This window comes from Varanus komodoensis, unplaced genomic scaffold, assembly GCF_004798865.1.
Source record: "Varanus komodoensis strain SLA01 unplaced genomic scaffold, ASM479886v1 scaffold5, whole genome shotgun sequence".
Classification (NCBI taxonomy): Eukaryota; Metazoa; Chordata; class Lepidosauria; order Squamata; family Varanidae; genus Varanus; species Varanus komodoensis.
Genome location: NW_025336087.1, coordinates 50,442,294 through 50,462,476, shown reverse-complemented (window position 1 = coordinate 50,462,476; position 20,183 = coordinate 50,442,294). Strand labels below are relative to the sequence as shown.

Genomic DNA, 20,183 nt, shown 5'->3' with positions numbered 1-20,183 from the left:
CAGTATGGCAGATGTAAATACATGAGCTAAGGGTTTGTAGATGCTAAGCTGCATTGTCAGAAGGAATGGAAATGCAAAACGTTACGGGCAGCAATGCTGATCTTAACACTTGTCATTCACAGTTAAGAAGCTATGGTTATCAACTTTGTAACAAGCCAGGATATTAAATCACAGTCCAAAGATCAGATCTTTAATCATCTTTATACCATAACATATACCATTACATATGTTATAGAAACTATATAGCACATATAATAGTACTTTATTTTACTTTACTTTCCCAATAGTAATAGTTGTATAATTACCCAATGAAGTAGAAAGAAAGATCAACATGATCAGGATGGTATCAAGAATTACTCTTCTACAGGACAGAGCCAAAAGGAAAACCTGAACTGCACTTGTGGTCACTCCTGTCTTCCACCTTAGATCACTCAAAGGCCATCAGAGATCTACAGCTCACCCTGGACAGTGACACTTCCCTGTACCGGGCCTTGGATGATAGGCCTGCACTTACTTACAGCCAGCTGCACAACCAGAATTGGGTAGACCTCTCAACAGAGATGCAGATGTAGAAATCATCCTGTAGTAGGACACAGATGCCAACTCTGTCCTCATACCTACTCTGGCATCAGTAGTACAGGACCTTTTAATACCATCAATAATATCAGGGGTTCATACGCTCACTCATCTTCTAATGCAATATTATCATATTCCAGCAATGCCCCACTGTGCTCTACAAACAGGCCAATTATTACCCACATGAAAAATGGCTACAAACTTGACATCAGGAATGAGTATTCAGCTGGGGGCGGGGGGTATGCAGAACCCTGTGTGGGAACATTTCAACCTCCCAGGACACACTGTCACACTAAAGTGGCCCCTTCTGAACAAAAACATTTCAGACAGGTAACACTGTAAAATTGCAAAAGCATACTTCATCCAAAAATTCAACACTATTTACTCTGGTTTGAACAGGGACTTTAAAAAAAATCACTCTCTCCATGAATCACTTCATTATTGCACTGATGCCTGTGTTGACACCCAAACTTTTGTGAATCAGAACAGTTACAATAACTATTACTTGTCCAAACTTTCTGCATTTCAATCCCCTCTGACAACACAGTTTACATCTCCCCTACACAACAACCACAGAAATGTATATACATTTGTCAATTTGAGGTTGTGATTAAATGGGCAGTGTCCATGAAATCTTATGTCAGAACACATTTACTAGTCTTCAAGTTTCCACAAAACTCTTTTGTTGTTTCTGCTGCAAGAGACTAATATGGTCAATCTTTTGGGAAATGAAATAAAAGGATCTTTGGGAAACAGTACAGAAGGCTTAACTTTGTAGAGGGAACCCATACAACCAAATTCAACAAGCTTCCACAAGTGTACAGAAGCAACCTGAGGGCCTCCTGCAATCATCACCTCCACCCCACGTCCCCCATGGAAATAAACCATAGCAATGGTGCCTAGTATAGCAAGTGAATGCCATTTCCAGAAACTACACAGTGGGACTAGCATCTCTCCCTTTGAGAAACACTGATGTGACCTTGACATCACTCAGTGCGTTTTTGTGGAAATTCTTACACCCAAGTTTGTATTAGAGAAAGTTGCTAAGAAGAATGTGAGAGGTGGTGTGACACAAGCTCACTCAAAGTAAGAAGCTAAATGTTCTAAGCAGAGTACCAAGCTGGGTTAATTGCATTCTGGATAACCACTCAAGCAGCATACAAGTGCTTTTGAGCCACTCCATGCAGATATAAGCTTTTCCCTGTAACTGGGTCAGTTGTTTTACAGTTTCAGAACAATCTTCACTCCCATCCCTGTGCTTTCCAAGGTAAACAGATGTAAGAGACTCACTTGGGTTTAGCTAGTTTGAAATATTTAGCAATTTACCAAGCTATTCATTATCCCAGCAAATGCCAAGTACCAAAACAACTTACCTTAAAAAGGAAAAAAATGTGAAATAAACAAATCCAATTCATTCCTAGTTGAGATAACTTTTTCAGTTAAACGTGACTGAAAAAATAGAAATGTCCCCTCACATACTATTATATCACAGATTTAAAGAAGTTGCAAACTTCCAACAAAGTCTTTAGAAAAGAAACATTTTTAACTGTATCACAACATTTCAGACTTCTGCAAGACAAATTCAAAACTTGCTGTATCCACATATGGCATTCATGCTGCAGTATATAATATAGGGAATAAAAGCTGCTAAAAGAAAGCACACATGCACATTCTAATATTCATCTAAATGACAAAAGCTGTGTTAGGCAAGGGAGAAATAGGCTAAATCCAAAGACACACTTAGCCACAGCTGAAGGCAAAGTATAAATAGAAACTTTTCCTTGGCCATTAGCCTAACAAAGTGTTACTTTGTACGAGAGAACAGTGGCATCTTTATGTTAAAAAGTCACAGTGAAGAAAGTAACCAGCCTGTAAAGGTATGAAAATGTTCTCTTTTCAGGCACTTAAAAAGAATTAAACTGTGTACTTTAAACTGCGGACTTTAATTAAACTAAAAATGAACCCCATTCCTTTCCCCCTTAAATCTCATCAGCTTTACTCACCGTTCTGTGAAAAAGAGAATACAGAAGGTTGCAATGTTTTGCTTCCAGGAAGTTAGATCTGAAGCAGACTTTCCTCAGCCTTAAAGGGAATATGTACTTCTGACACATACGCAGGCAAAGAGCCCAGGGCTTGCTACAGAGAATTTATTTATACTCATTTGGAATTTCCTGGTAAAATTCTCTTCTGTCTGCCAGGCTCAGCCAATGGAATTCAGGTCCAATCCTTCTCCCTTCTTCATATCATTCCGTACACAAACACTGAAGATTACTGGCCAGGAGGAGCTAATTTGAGGATTAAAACCAGCTCTATAGAAGAAGGTCACACCATATCGACCAAATAAAATAAAATTAAAAGGTTACATTTCTCTGATTATGTCAAACAAGCCAAATCAGACAAGAGGGAAAGGAAGGCAACAGGGCTCCCACCAGGTATCTCATTTCTACCCTTCTTGAACCCACTTTCCATCACAGGCATAAAAGGAGATCCATGGAAACATCTGGTCAGGATAATGGTCTCTCTTGCAACCGTATCATGGTCTGCCCTCAAATAATTCTGGTTTCCACATACAGTCTGTCTTTGCTTGTGTTTGTCCAGTCCAGCTTGTAATTTGAAGGCTAAAAATAAAAGTTCTATTGTGGTTTGGACTCACACAAATGATTTTGCTTAAGGCTCTTACAAAAAATGTGGCAAGTGCATTTCCCAAAATTGTGAAGTAAATGACAAGTCTCAATGGCTCAGTGAGCTCTACCAACTGATACATGCATTTTTTTAGCTCTTAAACTTTATTATATATATCAGTCTAATTGTGCATCTAGGCCCAGAAATCCTGCCTTCAAAGACTCATAATGACTCAATCATAGAAAACTCAGTAAAATCTCTTTCATGTCTTTGTTCATTATTCAGATTAGGAACAGAAAACAACCATCTGTTTTCCTTTAGTAGATAATTGACTAGGTCAGTTGTCAGCTGTCATTAGATAGTCTAAAGTCTAGAGGCTTCAAGCAATACTATGTCTCAGGTAAAATAGTAGGAAATTAAATAACAGATAGTGACTTTAGTTTGAGAAACACTGTCTAAAAACCATTTGCAAGGAACATCACACTCAGCCTGTTTCTTAAGAAAGTAATCAGAATGGAAATTTAATGTCCGCTATAAATAGCAAATAAAATATATTTTCTCTTGCACATGCAAAAACACACAGTAAATTCATGTTCCTAATAAGATACATTTGCTTGAAGATGCAAACACAGGATACAATAATGGACCAGGGTTACACACTAGTTAGTTTTGACTATCAGACCGAACTGCCAGCTACGATAGAAGTCAATTTAATACACAATAAGAAAAGCAAAATGATTTCTCACAGAGTACTGGTTTTATGGTCAAGAGTGCTACCATTTAGCACTTCCTGGCTCTCCAGGAGGCATGCTGGGATGAATTCCTACAGTACACTCTGAAGTGCTTTGGATGTCACAACAGCAGTTCCTGGGTTGTTTAATTCAAGCAATGCAGAGAATAGCAGTGTGTGCAAGTCAAACACTTGTTTCTGCTTTTCATTAACTGTGGTTTTGTGACATCCGAACCCTGGGTTGTTGATAAAAAGCGGAAACAACAAGCATATGGCTTGTGTGCCTCACCTGTCTCTGGAATTATCAGCGCTGTGTCTAAACTGTCTCTCTCTCTGCATTCAGGAATGGGGTCAAGAAATATCTTTGACATTGGTTTAAAACTGTCACCATGGTTTTAAAGGCTGCTTTTACTGTTCTACTAAGTTTTCATTTGTTTACAATGGATCTTTTTAATCAGATTTTTTGTTAACTGCCTCATATGGATCCACAAAGGTAGTATGCAAATCAAATAAATAGAGCACAGGTTGTCAACAATCTGGTGATCTCTTATCAATCTACAGTGGTAAAAGCCCAGCGTGTTCCCAGTTTGCTAGTTTCCAGGAGGACTGATGCTTTCCATATCTCTAGACTGTCTGCAACCCATCTTAAACAACTGGGTCCCTACACACCAACTCTTTTGAAGGTAGTGCCTTCAGACATCGCCAGATAAGTTTCCAGCTGGGCTCGATATAGTTGGCTTTATTTAAAACAACTACATCAAAACAACTTCAAAAGCAGACATCTCAACAGAAGCATACAAGTTCCCAATTATTATGTATGATGTGGCCTTCAAAATGAAATACGCCTTTCAGGAATAAAGTGGACATCTTACTATAGTACAAACATCAGGATGTAGAATGATAAGATCTGTCACAAACTATCTTCTGAACTTATGTGCACTCAGAATTACAGAATTATTTTAAATTTTCTGCAGGGTATTTTTGTGTTGGAAAGTGTTGACAGGATCCTCACTCAAGATACTTATCTGCTTACTTACTAAATTTATTGTTGTTGCTGTTAGTTGTGAAGTCGTGTCTGATCTATCGTGACCTCATGGACAACATTTCTCCAGACCTTCCTGTCCTCCACCATTCCCCAGAGTCTGCTTAAGCTCACACCGACTGCTTCAGTGATTAAATTTATACACTGGTTATATTAAATTTTATATTAAATGTATTTATATATTGTAACTGTTTCCAGAGAGAATTACAACATGGAATAATTATGCAGTTAAAGCACCAATTTGATATCCACAAAAGGTTAAAAGAACTTAAAAAACTGTCACAAACTTTTGATCACTGTCCCATCTGGTGAAGCTTGTAACTGCAACCTCTCAATGAAGTGCCAGGAACCTCATGCAGTTGCCACATGTGGTGAATCACTGAACTGCAGGCGAACGTTTCTCAGCAAATGACCTTTCAAACCCAAGACTTTGCCCAAACAGGCTGGCCACTGGATTCTTCCAAGTGGAAAGGGTGTTCTCCTTGAGGAACAAGGTTCTAACTGCATTCTAGAATGTCATGTTTTCTAATTTGCCTTACTAGTCATGACTCATGGCTCATTCTTCACTCCTACCTTCCAGTTTTCTCCCTAGTACCGAAGGCTCTTTGGTCCAAACTCCTAGTTCCATGCCAAAGCTGGCATGAAGGGTAGTTATGGCCAGACATTTTCTGGGGAGCCTGCAGATCAGAACCCCCTAGTGATAATGCCCACACACACACACACACCACTGCAATTCACTTGCTGTGAAAACACACTAACCAGGTTTGCACAATCACAGAAGGAAAATAAGCCATGGAGACTTTTTCCCTCTCCACATGTGCCAGTTCCAAGCTGCATAAACAGTGTAATCACCCTGGCTGTACACAAGTTGTTGTGATGTCTGAACCTAGTAAGGGTGGATAATTTGGGTGGTTTACAATCCACCCTGCAACCCATGGCTTATTCTAGGGTTTCTGGGTGGCTTGGTAAAACACTCCAGTCATCCATCCTTGCTGGATCTGAACAGCATGACAAGCTTTGCCCATCCAGAGAAATAATGCCAATTAAGCAGCTTGGAACCATAATGCACAGAGAGCACCAACAGGATAAAACGCAAGTAAAATCTGAATTAAAAGGGCTGGTGGAACAAGAGTCTGGTTTCTAAAAACAGTTGGATATTGGAACTAAATGAGATTCCTGGAGAAGAGCATTCTAGAACTATGAGACAACTGAAGATCCTGCTTCCTGTTGACACTCACCTTCCCAAAAATTGCCAGATCTTTAAAGACTGGGGTGTGGTGGCAAAGAAATTGCTCATATGGAAGAAAACATTCCTTGGGATGTTCAAGGCCTAGAACATCTAAGTTTAAAAAGGTCAAAGCCAACACCTTAAACTTGGCCCCCAAAAGACTCTTGTAAATCAGTGCAATGTGCTCCCATCAACTCATCATCTGTAAAAAGCTGATTAGCAGCATTCTGAAATAACTGAAGTTCCTGCACTTCTAAGACAGCACATGCAACTAGTCTAATCGAGACATGAATGACAGTGATCATGTTTTTCTACTTCTATAGAGGGAGGCAACAGACAAGCCAGGTGAAGCAGGAAAAATATACCGTCTAGACATTATCTGAGGCTGCAGAAGTAGAGCAGCCGCAAAAGTCCCTCCCCACACCATAAACTGATCCTCAAGGAGTGCACATTCCCAGACACAAAAGTCAACCAATTTATTGACCCCAACACTACCCCCAACTACCTAACTATCATTTTGTCTGGATTAAGCTTTCATGCACTCCATAAATGAATCCAAAGACATGTTCAAAAAGGTTACTGTTGTGGCTAGATAAGATGACACTGAGAAACAGAGGTAGAGACCAGCATATCTTGTACTCAGTGCTCTCATGTAAAAGCTTGAAAACCTGGGCCAGCCCAAAATGAGGCTGCCAACTCTAAAGGCAATTCCCATAGAGAATATTTGGTTTTATTACTTCCACTCTCTGGGACCTGCCTCCTAGGAAAGATAGAAACAATCATAATTCAGTGTATTTTGGGCATAACTCAATGATGCAATACCCAAGGATAAAATGGTTATTGACAGTCCAAGAGGTCTGTGAGAATCAACAGCATCACATCTGTCTCCTTGTATTGGTAAAGGATCAGGTAACCAAAACAGTTTCTGTACAACCATGAAAATGGAATATTAATTACTTGGACAATGAAGAACTGATACAGTGAAGCATGGGACTCCTAGGACTAATGTACAGCCAAGCAAACACAGCTAGCTCCTATTTCCAATAAAATACAAATACCAAGGTAGTGAAAAGCTCACAACGTATAAACACATCCTGAATTTGTGCATTCTGTAAATTTTGACAGAAAGTGTAGGGTGATTCCCAGTTTCGACAATCGATGTAAATATTGAACCAAGAAGAAGCAAAGACATGTAAAATCTGTGCAGTTCACAAGTCCTATATTCATGATCTCTCATGGCAGCTGTATATTTAAAGCAGAGAGAACAGGTTATTCCTGAATTCATTCCTACAAGAATAGCTGCCAACAACTAAATTCGCTTAATATGCAAATAAAATTTAATAATAGGCAATTCCCACATTCAGTCATTCTCTCCACACAGCATCTACTGAACATCAAGAGCTCTAGGATGTTGATCTTCCAGAATATTAGAGACCAGGAATCCCAGGAGTGCCTATGGAGAGGAGCAAGGAAATAGGTCTGGAGTTGCAGAAGAGCACCAGGCAAGGATACCTGCATGGCAGATGTGAAAACAGCTTGTTGGAAGAAGGAGTAGCTTGCTTTGAATGCCTCAATGCAAGCAGAGGCAAGGCCATAAAGAAGCAGGAGATGGGTCATGAGCAAGCAATGTGGGACAGGGCACTGAGTTCATGCTTATTGTTCCCAAAAGGAGCAGAGACTTTGTTCTCCTGATTTCTGGTCTTCTATTCCAGATGCTGTGATTAATTTTGCAATGTATGCCATGTCATGTGCTAAGAGGGCATGAGAATGAGATTAAACTTGTTTCATTACAACACACTCTGAAATGGTCCTACTCACATTCTTTAAATCTTAGGTTAATCTAATTGTCAGATTAATTTTAAACTATCTCTTAGAACAAGACCAAATGATGAAATACAGAGAAACACAGGAAAAGAGGAAAAGATAAAGTTAAATGAGACATTCCACTCCAAGAAAGCTGATAAGTATCTTTCAATCTCCCAAACAGGAGACTTGCAAGCACATGAAAACATTCAGAGGAACAGTGATATTAAGAGTTATTATGATCAGAACAGGGCATTACAATGACAAGATGCATGGTGCTAGGTTGTCTGGCACATATCCTGAAGCAATGTTGTTCCAACTTCAGAGTGGATCAAAGAAGCTACAAGGACAGTATGCAAAGAGTTACCGGCTGCTCCAAGAAAAGGAAATCCAGCAAATGCGCAGTAAGAGGATTATGAGCAACTTCCAGAAGTGGAAGTTATTGAAAACTTTGCTCTCAGTGAGGCCCTGTCCTGCAAGCTGCAGACACAGGGCTAATTAGTGGTTGGCAAAGCTAGCTTTGTTCTATAAACAATTTTAGCTAGAACTTTGTGGGCTTGTTCTTACAGACCATAGTTTCTAAGTGTTTTCCCAGCTCTATTTGTTAATAAAAAAAGAAATTGTCACACTAGTACTATTCTATATATTTTACATCTGGCATATGACTGAAGACATTTACTTCATGATTGAATGCTTTTTGCGAGAAGGTCATATTGTGTGGCAACATACCCTTCCTCAGCCAAGGATAATCCATAGCAAATTTACTGTGCATTTTCATGAAAATTTTAAGATTTAAAAGAAAATGTGTAAGGGAAAGTAGATGATAACGTGGCAAGGAAAGTCACATTAGAAAAGGCATGGAAATATTCATTCACCTAGCCTCTTCCAGTAAGTCATGAATCCAGGTAATTAGTGATGAAAGCTTTTTTGTAAAATGGATATTTTTTTCTATTTAGCCTATGAATGGGAAAGTGGGCTAAAGGGGAAGAACCATGTATGGAGCAGTGAGTCCTGTTCACTGATTTACAAGGCAGAATTAGAAACCTAAATACCAAGTAGCACGGCATTTCAAAGAATATGCATGTCTGAAACATCAGCACAAGAACAACTTCCATACTCAATACCACTGTAAAGTCCAACAGCAGTTTACTGTTGCAGTGTAAATAATTACATTAGCTCAGCTGGGATTGTTTTTCTGTTGATTTCAGTTTCATAATTGGAATAAGTCTAAACGTGGATTCTACTAGATTCAAAAGGGCTTACAGACTGGTACATTATGGAGCCTTTGTTAGTTCGGGCACTTATGTGGGCACTTCCAGATATGGCTTTTTCTACACAACCTTCCTGTCCCACTCATAGAATTTTATTGAAATCAAATGATATCTTCCATTTGGAACTCTCTTGTGTTTTCCCACTATTTCTATTGTCATTTTTCCTCACTCTATTAAGAAGGAAAAGATGGAATAGCTGCGCAGTGTCTTTTGATTGGGAGAGCTAGGAATTGTCTGTCTGAAACCACCCAACTTAAAGTAAAACGGGGAACAGTGACTAAATTACAGCAAGAGTAAAGAGAGAAAGTCCTCTTCAGGATAGCCAATGATGAAGGAAGATGGCAACTGCAGTTCAGCAACAGCTTGAACGTCACACTTTCTTGTTCCCTAACGTAGGATAATATAATAGATACTAGACACTAGATACCACTTTTGTATTCTTAGTACTTTTGCAGGTTTCCTGGGTCCTGCAAGGCAAATGCTTTCAAGATTTAGAAATTCATAGGTTTCCTTTGGGTAATGTCAGCTTAGTCACTACTAAGAAACAGTTATATATACTTTGATGTCCAATAAAGGCTTCAGCACAGGCATCTGGCCCGCCCTCCCTCCACACACACAATATCACAATATTGCACAAAGTCACCATACATTTTAATTAGCTCTATCAGTACCCAGTATATGACTATCCAGACATATACTGCTATCCTAAGCACCTTTTCTTGGGAGTAAGCAAGACTTGTTTCCAAATAAATATGCACAGTATTTGCTTGTACACCCCAAAACATAATGAGTTACTAAATCTAAATGACTCATACACTCTGATAATTACTTAACAGGATCTTGTTTCCTCAGTCATTCCTAAAATGGACCTCTTGGTGGTTTATTTCACCTGAAATTCTAGTAGTGTATTATTATTATTACATTTTTATACTGCCCATAGCCAAAGCTCTCTAGGCAGTTGACAGCAATAATCATAGAATCATACACTCAGGTCACCCATCCCACTTCTGCACAGGCCTGACCCTGCTTAGCTTCCAAGATTAGGCAGGATCATGCACTTCAGGCTACATGTAAAGACACACATATTTGTACTGGCTGTTCTTATCCTTCCATGTTTTAGAATTGCATTCTAAGTAGCTCATCTTCACCTGCAGAAGCAAGATGGATGGATGGATGGATAGATTCTCCTCTATAAAGTGAGGAAACAGGAGCCCTGATAGTGTAAACTTAACAAAGATTTCAGTTGTACATCCAGTCATGGATTTTACAAAATACTAGAATTCCTTGTGTTTGTTTGTTATTAAATATATACTAGAGTGACAAGACTCAAAAATGTTTTAACATTGCTTGAGAAAATACTAACGCTTTGTTTTAGAAAGCTGAATGTCATCAAGCCAACACAGCAGAGTGAATAGTAAATGAACACAAGCTATTTCAACAGCACAGGATAATTACAAAACAGGTTTCTTTATTGGATTCTCTTTCCCATGAACGCATCATCTTGCATATTGTGCCATGTCAGCCACATAGCTAAAATTTCCCATCATTTTGAATCAGGCTCCAAATGTATTGGGAATTCACATGGCTGTCCTTCCATCATAATGCCTCACTTAAGTAGCATGAACTGTTACTTGATATCAGCAAAAGAGGATGAATATGCAACTTCTAAAGATATAGGTATAGATTTATTTTTTGGGCTTCATGCAAGACTTTAGTGCACTAGTATCAAAGGTGGAACAAAGAGCCATTAAAACATAGGAGAACACACCTGAAAGAATCCAGGGCTACCTTCATGAGTCTGTGCAGCGGTTTAAAGAGGCAGCACTTCAACACATTGATTTCCAGCTGACAGTTAAATGCCCCTCTCTTTTCATCTACTCCCATCTTCTCAGTGCAGTGATATAAAAATTACTAGGATCACCCTGACAGAAGGTTTCATACCTGTTCCATTTAATTATTAATGTTCAGACAATATTTCAGGATATACATGGATTTATAACTTGTATTATTAAAGAAATAGCCCTGCTGCTATAGTCAATGCTACACAGGTACTGAAACATTAAACATTAAAGCAATTATATGCAACAGAAAACAGCAAATATAAGCTGTTCAAGAAAACTCAATAAATACATGATCCAAGAAATAACCAGCAAAGGAAGAGGGAAGAAGGTAAAGTATTAAGTTTCCACAAATAAGTCTGATAACTGGAGGCAAGTGTATTTGTCAAAATGCTTCAAAGGAAGATGTGCTGCATTTCAAAGGGTGATATTCCTTCACAGCAATGTGTTGCGGAATATCTTTTCCCCGGAGATGGTTCTCATGTACTTGATGCACTCTTCCTCAAATCTACCATGCACTCTACTGCTTGATGATGTAACAAGGCTGTTGATAAGAAATGGATTTTACACTTCAAAAAGGCTTTTCATTTCCCAGTCTTGGTGGGTCAAAAAGCAAGGACAGATTTATGAATCAAGATATTATCAGCCTTTACAGGGCTGCATCCAGCTGTATACTTCCACCAGCAGGATGGACAACAGTAGAAAACCAAAGTCTGCTGCAGAGGGCTGGGGGTTACCTACAGAGTAGATTTAGTAGGGGTGAGGGGAGAGGGAAAGGGAAGGAAAATTTTGTTGCACAAGTGGAAATCCACTTGTATAACTTTGGATTTAGCTCACAGTTTGTAACACCATTTTTTTACCAGCAAGGCAATACCCTCATGACTGAAATTTGATGATGGGGCATCATGTGCACATATGGAGGCATTCCCTACAAGTGTGAAATTTGCTTATGAACATATACAGCTGGCATGCGATAAGTAATGGAGAGGATCCCGGTTTACCCACAAGGTTCTGATGACATTCAATACTATTAGCTATAACTTAAGAATGTCTAAAGTAATTGAAAGGTAATCTTTAGAATCTCTATGTGTACAGAAGGAGTGAAAAAGATGGATTTTTGAACTGAGATTTTAGACAGAGGCCCATTTTCAACAATTGTCTTCCCATCTCCATTTACAGAATGACATCATCAAGTTAATACATGCTTTTGAAATTCTTACAAGCAGAAGGGTGTGCACTGCATTTTTTGGATTCAGCATCTATTCCCAGGATTACCTGAGAACATGAAGCAGCAGAAAGAAGGAATGGCATGATGAGGGAAAACAGCTAAATGGGGGGAAATATTCCTTTAAAACCCCAAATCTGCAATTGTCTTAGGAAAGAATTCTGCAACAAAATCAAGCAGGAGACAACCCACTTCAGTATTTTCTTTAGGGAATAATTTTCTAATTTTGGAGTGCATAGAAAATATAATTTCCTAAATTAAATAGTGATATCAATGGTATAGCTTTCTTTAGTTAAGAAAATAATGTTTAAAAGAAAATATAGCAAACGATCCCAACATAATACTATACACCATTATTTCTGCCAGAGGATAATCTTGTTAGCATGGATTTCCATTACAAAAGACACTGTTAGGGGCTCTATGGGATTGTTTCCACACCTATTATGGCTCATCTGTCAATCTATTGCTTGATAAAAGTATTTTTATTTAAAGGATAGCAAATCTACTTAATACATTAATTTCTGCAATATACCAGGTGATTTACTAAGTCCATTTTACATCTTAGATTTTGTTTTGAGATGGTTCTATCACTTAAAAATGAAGTTCAAATGTGCAAAGCAGTTAGATCATGACTTGCATGCAACATTTAGGAATATTAAAACATATATTTACATATTTGAGCCATGGCATCATTTGCCAACCATAGCCCATAGGTCATTTGAGGGTTATTTCCCCCTCCAACAAGCCACAATGCCTATGTTTGTACAAAACAAGGTTAACTCTGGGTGGGAGATTAGGCAAGTGTCACATGGCATATGCAGCAACTTAAGCCACCATGGCTTATTTAACCCATGGTGATTATGTGAGATGAGAGACAGAAGAAAGAAGAAGCATTTTGAGAGTATTTGTTGGTTAATGTTTAATACCTCATATCAATTACAGAAATGTTATGGACACAGGTCAAAAACAAGTAGTAAATTAACCACAGTATTTGTTTAGCCTTGGAAGCAGGTGTATTCAGATGCTCACAATCAGATCAAGTAACTCCCATTCTCAGTGTACATGCCACTGGGAGCTTCCCTGCAATCCTGCATCTCATAAAAAGAAACCACCATAATTTTGAAAGCCACATATTGTTTCCAGGCATTTTAACATCACCCCTGTTGAATCACTCTTTGCCAGCATGACTCACAAATACATAATTTCTGTTATATCCCTGCCTTTCTCCCCATCTCATAGGCACTCTGACCACAATATCTGGATGTAGGGCTCTCCTTCGCAGTGTTCCTCCTAACAGCAAAAGAATGAAAACGGCACTCCCTTCTGCTTTCCCAGCCACCTTTAAAGGTCTTCCATGAAAACCCCGTGAGCCTACAGAAGCAAATGAATCTGCCTTATCCTGCCATTGGTCCATCTGTAACAGCTCTTCAGGGTTTCAGAAAGGGTTCCAGCCTTACTTGGAGAAACCAATTACTGATGCTGGAAGCTTCTACTTGCAAGGCAACTTCGTTGCAACTGGACTACAGCCTTCAAGTGCACGTTAGCCCCTACCTCAGGGGTTTCAAACTCAACTTACCTGGGGGCCGCTGCAAGTAGAGTCTGGGTGAGGCTGGGCCGCATCAAATATTCCACCACCGCGGTGGTGGTGGGCCACTCATCCCGCATCGCTCCCGGAGGCCGGCCCAGGTGCTGCCGGTGCTTTGAAGGCCGCAGGGCCCCTCTCCCGTGCCCCGCCTGTCCCAGCAATTGGCCCGTGGTCTGCGAGTTTGAGACCCCTGCCCTACCTGGTCTCCACATTTAGGCATTAAGTAGAATGCAAGGGCAGAACTCTAAACGGTATCACTTTAAACTGAAGGTCAGGTATCAAGTTCTTTTAACACCCCCCTCCCACATTAAAAAGTAAATCCTAAAATGCAGTAAGCTAGCTTATCAAAGTTTTGGCATCATTCTCTCCTCTATTAAATGCAGGTTTGTTTTTAACATGGAGGCATGTTAAGAAAGGACATCCTACCTGAGATCTTAAGTGGTATATTCCAGAATGCCAGTGAAAATAGATTGATCAGCTTTTAGAATGAACATGGACAACTGTGTGAATCTAAACATTTTTCAATATATCCGAACTGAAAGACAGGACAGAATTCTGAACTGCTACTTCAGATTGAAAATGAGATATCAGTTCTGAAGATGCCCCCATATAAAAACAAATATCTTCCTGAATGTACTACATTATCCTTTGGGTGAGGTATATACTGTAAGATGGAGCCAGACCAAATATTAAATAACAGTGCTTGCCTTTAAAATGAGTATGGGGTCAGATGGGAGACTGGGGAAAAAATTTAAAAACTAAGGAAGCTTAACTGAGTGGGTTCCAAAGTACCTTACCCTAAAACATTGATATGATGCAGTTTTAGCTCTAAACAAAGTCCATATCCAGTTAAAATTTGGTCATATGTAGCATATGTGATCTTAATCAAATTGAACAAAAATCTTTCCCTCCTAAAACATAAGAAGTCTCCTGAAGATTACAGCTGACTTCTGAAGAGATGGTACACTACATTCTGTATGACACAAAGATTTGTTTCAAAAGTTCATTTCTTAATGAACAAAAAACAAAATTAATGGATGGTGAATCATATATTAAAACCTTTAAACAAATTACTAAAATATCTTCACAGCTCAACAATAAAGCTTAACAAGGAAGGATGCAGTTTCAAGTACATTAATCAAACATGTATGCAATCAAGAGAGATATCATAAAATTGATTTATTAACAGCATTGTCTCTTTTGGGGGTGGTGTCTCACTAGTTATTTGTATTAACAGCACCTCAGAACCAGATAGAGCCTTTTAGTTATCTACAGACACATACCTATATGCACCATTCTTATATTCCAATGCTACTTTCATATACAAACACAATGAAGAGTCAACATTTAATCCCCCAGTTCCTAGCATTGTATCTGAATATTCCTTCAGCAGGGTCTTGGCCAGCTAGAATACTTCACAAAAGTATGCAAAACAAAGCAAGCCACCTGCGAACATGCAATTGACCATTCAGCATTGACCACTCTAAAATTAACACCTAAATATTGCAGTGTTCCTTCAAGTCACTTACTTCTGAGTTCATGTTTGAAGAGCAAATGATCTCAGTTCAGCATGTATTCAAGCAGCGAAATCTGTAAGCAAGCACTCTGGTCCTACTTCCTGATAGATTCTGAGGGTGTTATCTGAGGGCAATGGGGGAGGGGGGAGGAATCCTCCACCTCTCTGGTCCAACTTTCCACTCCTTGAGCACAGTGCAATTAAGAAACCTGTTTCAATGCTCTCAACGCCCTACTGTTGCTTATTACAAGTTTTGGCTCTCCTAGCCTGCGCAGCACAGTAACAGTATCAGACGTGCCTGGGAGTTCAGCACTGTTATGAAATGTTTGTTATTTAAACAAATAGGCACACACAAAACCAAGCATAACACGTTACAACCAAGGGCTCAAGGGTGTATGAAATAAAGCAAGTCCCAACAATACCTAAGTAAAAGCAGGCTATGAAACTTTTCACTTAGACATGTAGTCTTTAAAGTCACTCCCAGGGAGATGTGGGCCAATTTGAATTACACACTGGGTCACAAAATATAAACCTACTTAAAATTTTAGTTATAACATACATGCCTATAACAAGTTTCACAGGAGAAAGAAAACACAGGTCACCATAACAAGGCTTCATGAATTCTGCTAGCACTAACTTTCAGTACTGTAAAAACCTAAGCAAGGCAGTCATATTCAAAACCTTTCAGTCTGGCCAAAACTTTACCTTATGGCAGATTATTATTATTATTACTACTGCTACCACACTGTGTTCATAGCTTGCCTTTATTCCTCTTGTGAGGAACCCAAGTGAACTTACAAGATTCCCATCTTCTCCATTTTATCCTCACAACAACCACCCTCAAATGTATCATTTAAAACAGGGATGGGCAACATCAGGAGGTCATGGGGCATTTTTATCATCAGACATGTGCACACAACCATAGCTGGCACCTATTCCACCTGCATGCATTATTGATTTTTTAAAAAGGAATTGTAGCACTCTTTTAATGCTATCTAGAGCAGCTACAGGATTACCAAAAGGATCAAATGTAGGTTTGCTTGAAAGCTAATGTTGATCTTTTTGGTGCTAATGTTGATCTTTTTGGTGCTTTATACAGGTCAGAAAGGGTAAGAGCGGCTGCTCTGCATGTCTTTCGCCTTTTTGTTTTTGAAGTATGTTTAAAACAATTTTTGAGGGGAAATGGGTGAGAACAGGGCTCACATGAGGTACATGGGCTATGCATCACCTCTGCCTAACTTGAACATTGGAGCTGTCTTTAGTTTTCTACTGTGTTATTGTTCAAAGAGAAGATGGCACATTTGTCATCATTGACCAATACAGAAAGGAAGACAACAGTTCTGCTATACTTCAAATCCACACCCACACATTCCATGCACAATCATTTTATCTTTTGAGAGAAGCAGTCCTTCAAAGTCACACAGAAAATATCCTCAGCCTTCTAAATTGGACATCAAAATTTAGAAGGAACATATGCCAAGTTAATAAACCAAAAATTTTCTCCCTTTCCAAAGTGGGAAGTTGTGTCCTATGCTTTCCAATATTCCATATTCTAGACAGAACTCCTTTAGTCATGTCCTATGGTATTCCTGCTTAAGTTAACCAAGGCCTTACAAGAGTTAAATTAATTTGGCTTTCTCCATCTGGTTTTATAACTTCCTTGAACAGTCACATATTTTGTCCAGAACTTGTTAGAAATTTTCAGGACAAAATTCTATACTTGAGAATTCAAATATCAGGTTAACACTGAACAGCCATTTCAAAGAAGCCAGGAAAGATGTAAAATGCAATGTAATGCAGTATATCTTCCGAGTACGATGTTACAATCAAACATTGTGACTCAGAGTAGCCAGTGCAACCTTATTTATGCTGTATTTTGCCATCTGTACTGGCTTACAGCCTGTGTGAATCAGTTCAAAGTGCTGGTTTTAGCCTTTTAAGCACTAAATCACTTGTGGGCAATACCTAAAGGACTATACTACCTTATTTACCTCCACAGGCTTTAGGGTCATCACCTGTGTCCCTCCTTCAAATGCCCCTCCCAAATGAGGTAAGCTAGATATTAACAACAGGAAAGCCCTTGGCACTCGTGAATTATCATTCGTAGAATGACTCCTTCCCTCAGTAACAATACCTCTATTATAGTATTTTCAATACCGGATGAAGTCCTTTATTCTCCCAGATATTTGTCTTTTAAATTTGCTACTCATTTTACTTTGGTTTTAGTAGGTGCTGCATCCTTTAACCTTGCCTGCAAGTTTTCTTTTGTTCTATTTTATTATAATTATTTTATTGTTACTTCGTATTTATGTTTTTGATTTACACATAAGTTGCCCAGACAATGTAGGTTCTTGAGCAGTCTGAAAGTGTAATAAATAAAGCTAGTTTAAAACTAATTGTCCTGTCCATATCTGGTTCAAATTTCACAAAATTTTGCAAAGAGAAGTACAAAATACTTCATAACAGAGTATTTGAATGAATGCCTTGTGAACACTTTGATCAACTGATTCTTCCCCATGAGTCTACCTACAGCAAGGGGGAAAACATAAAACCAAACTCCTTTTGGGTTCAACAAAAACAGTTCAGCAACTGGTGCTAAATTTTCCCTCCAATTTGTGCCACAAAAGACTGAGGCAAAGTAATGTTCAAAGATTTATGGCTTTCATTCTTCCATGAATGAGGTTCACACAGAAAACAGGGCAATGACTCCATTGGCACCCAGTATGTTAGCAGCTTTGTAAGAGGATTTGTGAACCAAATATATAATATGAGCCAATAAATATATGCAAAGACAGATTGTACACTTTGCAAAAGGGCTAGCGTCACACATGCTAAGAAACACAGTAACAAAAGGGTTTCCAGTCACCTAGAATTTTACTGGCCTTGCAGAAGTATTTTCCTATGGTGTAATGTATATTTTTAATATTTTTCTTTTTTAATGAATGTACTGTATGTATACCCTTTCATACCACATGCACGAACATGGGGAATGCAAAATAAATGTACTGCTATTAAGGGTTCTCTACCCAACCAAGCTTATGTTGTTGTTTATTATTTATAAAGTGAGCTTAAAACTTCCTTGGTGCTGTCCAGTTGATGTTTTTAAAAATTACACTAGACAACATGCCTGGAGGCTTATGGTTCAATAAGCACTACACAATAAGAAAAAGGGGTAAAAAGAGGAAGGAAGAAAGAGCCAGGAGGAATGATTTGCTAAGAGCTTCTGGTAGTGGAGAAGCCAAGTTTTAGTTGGTCCCCACTGTATTACATCTATGAATGTCAGAATGCACATAAGGAACACTCTAACAATGAAATCCTTAGCTGAAGAAAATCAACTTTTTATAACTACCAAAATGTATTCCCTACAGCTCCTTCATGTTTAGGAAGAATGGCACAGAGCTTTATTGACTACACAGAACCTGTAACAAGTTATATGAACAATACTTCACCACGCAAATCTGGCTACGTAAGTTCTCACAATGATACCATAAATCTCACATCTGGAATTCTTGAAGGAATAAAGACTCATTGCTTTTTCCTTGAGAAAAATGGAACTCTGCTTGCCATCATCAACAATCAGATACCATGCAAAAGCCATTCAAATACAACAGATACATATAATGGAAGATTTCAAGAGGCAGAGACATTTCATGTAACTATTTCCAAATACACATGCACACACTATAAGAACCCCAAAATATTTTTAAATTGCTTTGAACTATAAGCTTAGACATCATTAAACATGTAACTTTTACCACTACTTTCTCTTTCTTTTAAAAAGGTATTGCTTCTAAAAAGGCCAAAAAAAAAAAATTACCTGTGGAACTGCCATTAATATTCATGGGGTGGGCCATGCTTGCTCAATGACAAATCGAGATACTGATTGTTAGGAGTCATGCAAATCAAGCATCAAGTCCAACCAGTCATGCAACCTGAAACAGAAAAAAAGATTATTAAAATATCACAGCTCAAAAACCAGTTCCCTTGTATTATGAAAAGATCATTATTTTAATGCTATAAAATTTAAAACTAAAATGCTCTTAAACAGAAATTAAAAACAGGGGAACTTTCAGATTCCAGTAATTTACTGAAGGAGGGCCTTGTTTGTTTGTTTTTGTTTTTGTTTTTTTTTTTTTTTTTTTTTTTTGAAGTGTAACCCCTTATCAATCTGGACAGTTGCATGATTCTTCTTGCAATGTATCATGGGAGTTGCCTAGAACCGAGGACAATGGCTCAGTGAACATACATGAATACATTTCAGAAATCCTGGCTTATTAGGAACAAGGAATTATACACATGCTGCCCATTCACTCCCACTTGCAAACATGGATGGCTAGACAAAACATAGGTTCTTGTATCTATGATTTGGTTAACATTACATGTAGGTAAAGATTCTGAGTTGTTTCTTCTCAAACAGGCCAGAGAAATAACCCACTGTTTGTTCTCCTGCTTCCAGAAATCCTCTGTTACAAATACTAATACCATATATGCAAGACTGTGCAAAAATTATTATGGCTTTGATTAGAATGAAAACCATAAGGCAACATAAAGGGAAAGCCCATGAATACACAGATTATTCAAGTGCACATAGGAACAATGAATGGTAAATTACATTCTGCTTTCCTAAAAAATATTTGTTTATTTGTCTCTGTGTTGTTCAAGCGCTCTTGCTGTTCAGAATGTCTCTGACTTGAAGGTGTAATATTTAATGCAATGCAGAAAAGAGATAATTGGCAGATTGGAAAGA

At 38.4% G+C, this 20,183-nt stretch overlaps 1 protein-coding gene across 1 annotated transcript in view; it reads right to left on the bottom strand.

The window, feature by feature from the left end:
* Positions 1–20,183, bottom strand: part of KANK1 (KN motif and ankyrin repeat domains 1) — a 131,253-nt gene that overhangs the window by 26,796 nt on the left and 84,274 nt on the right. The window contains exon 2 of the mRNA XM_044446593.1: positions 19,254–19,368. Coding sequence (XP_044302528.1) covers positions 19,254–19,290 — 37 coding nt within the window. The 5' untranslated portion in view covers positions 19,291–19,368. The remainder of the gene's footprint in view (positions 1–19,253; positions 19,369–20,183) is intronic.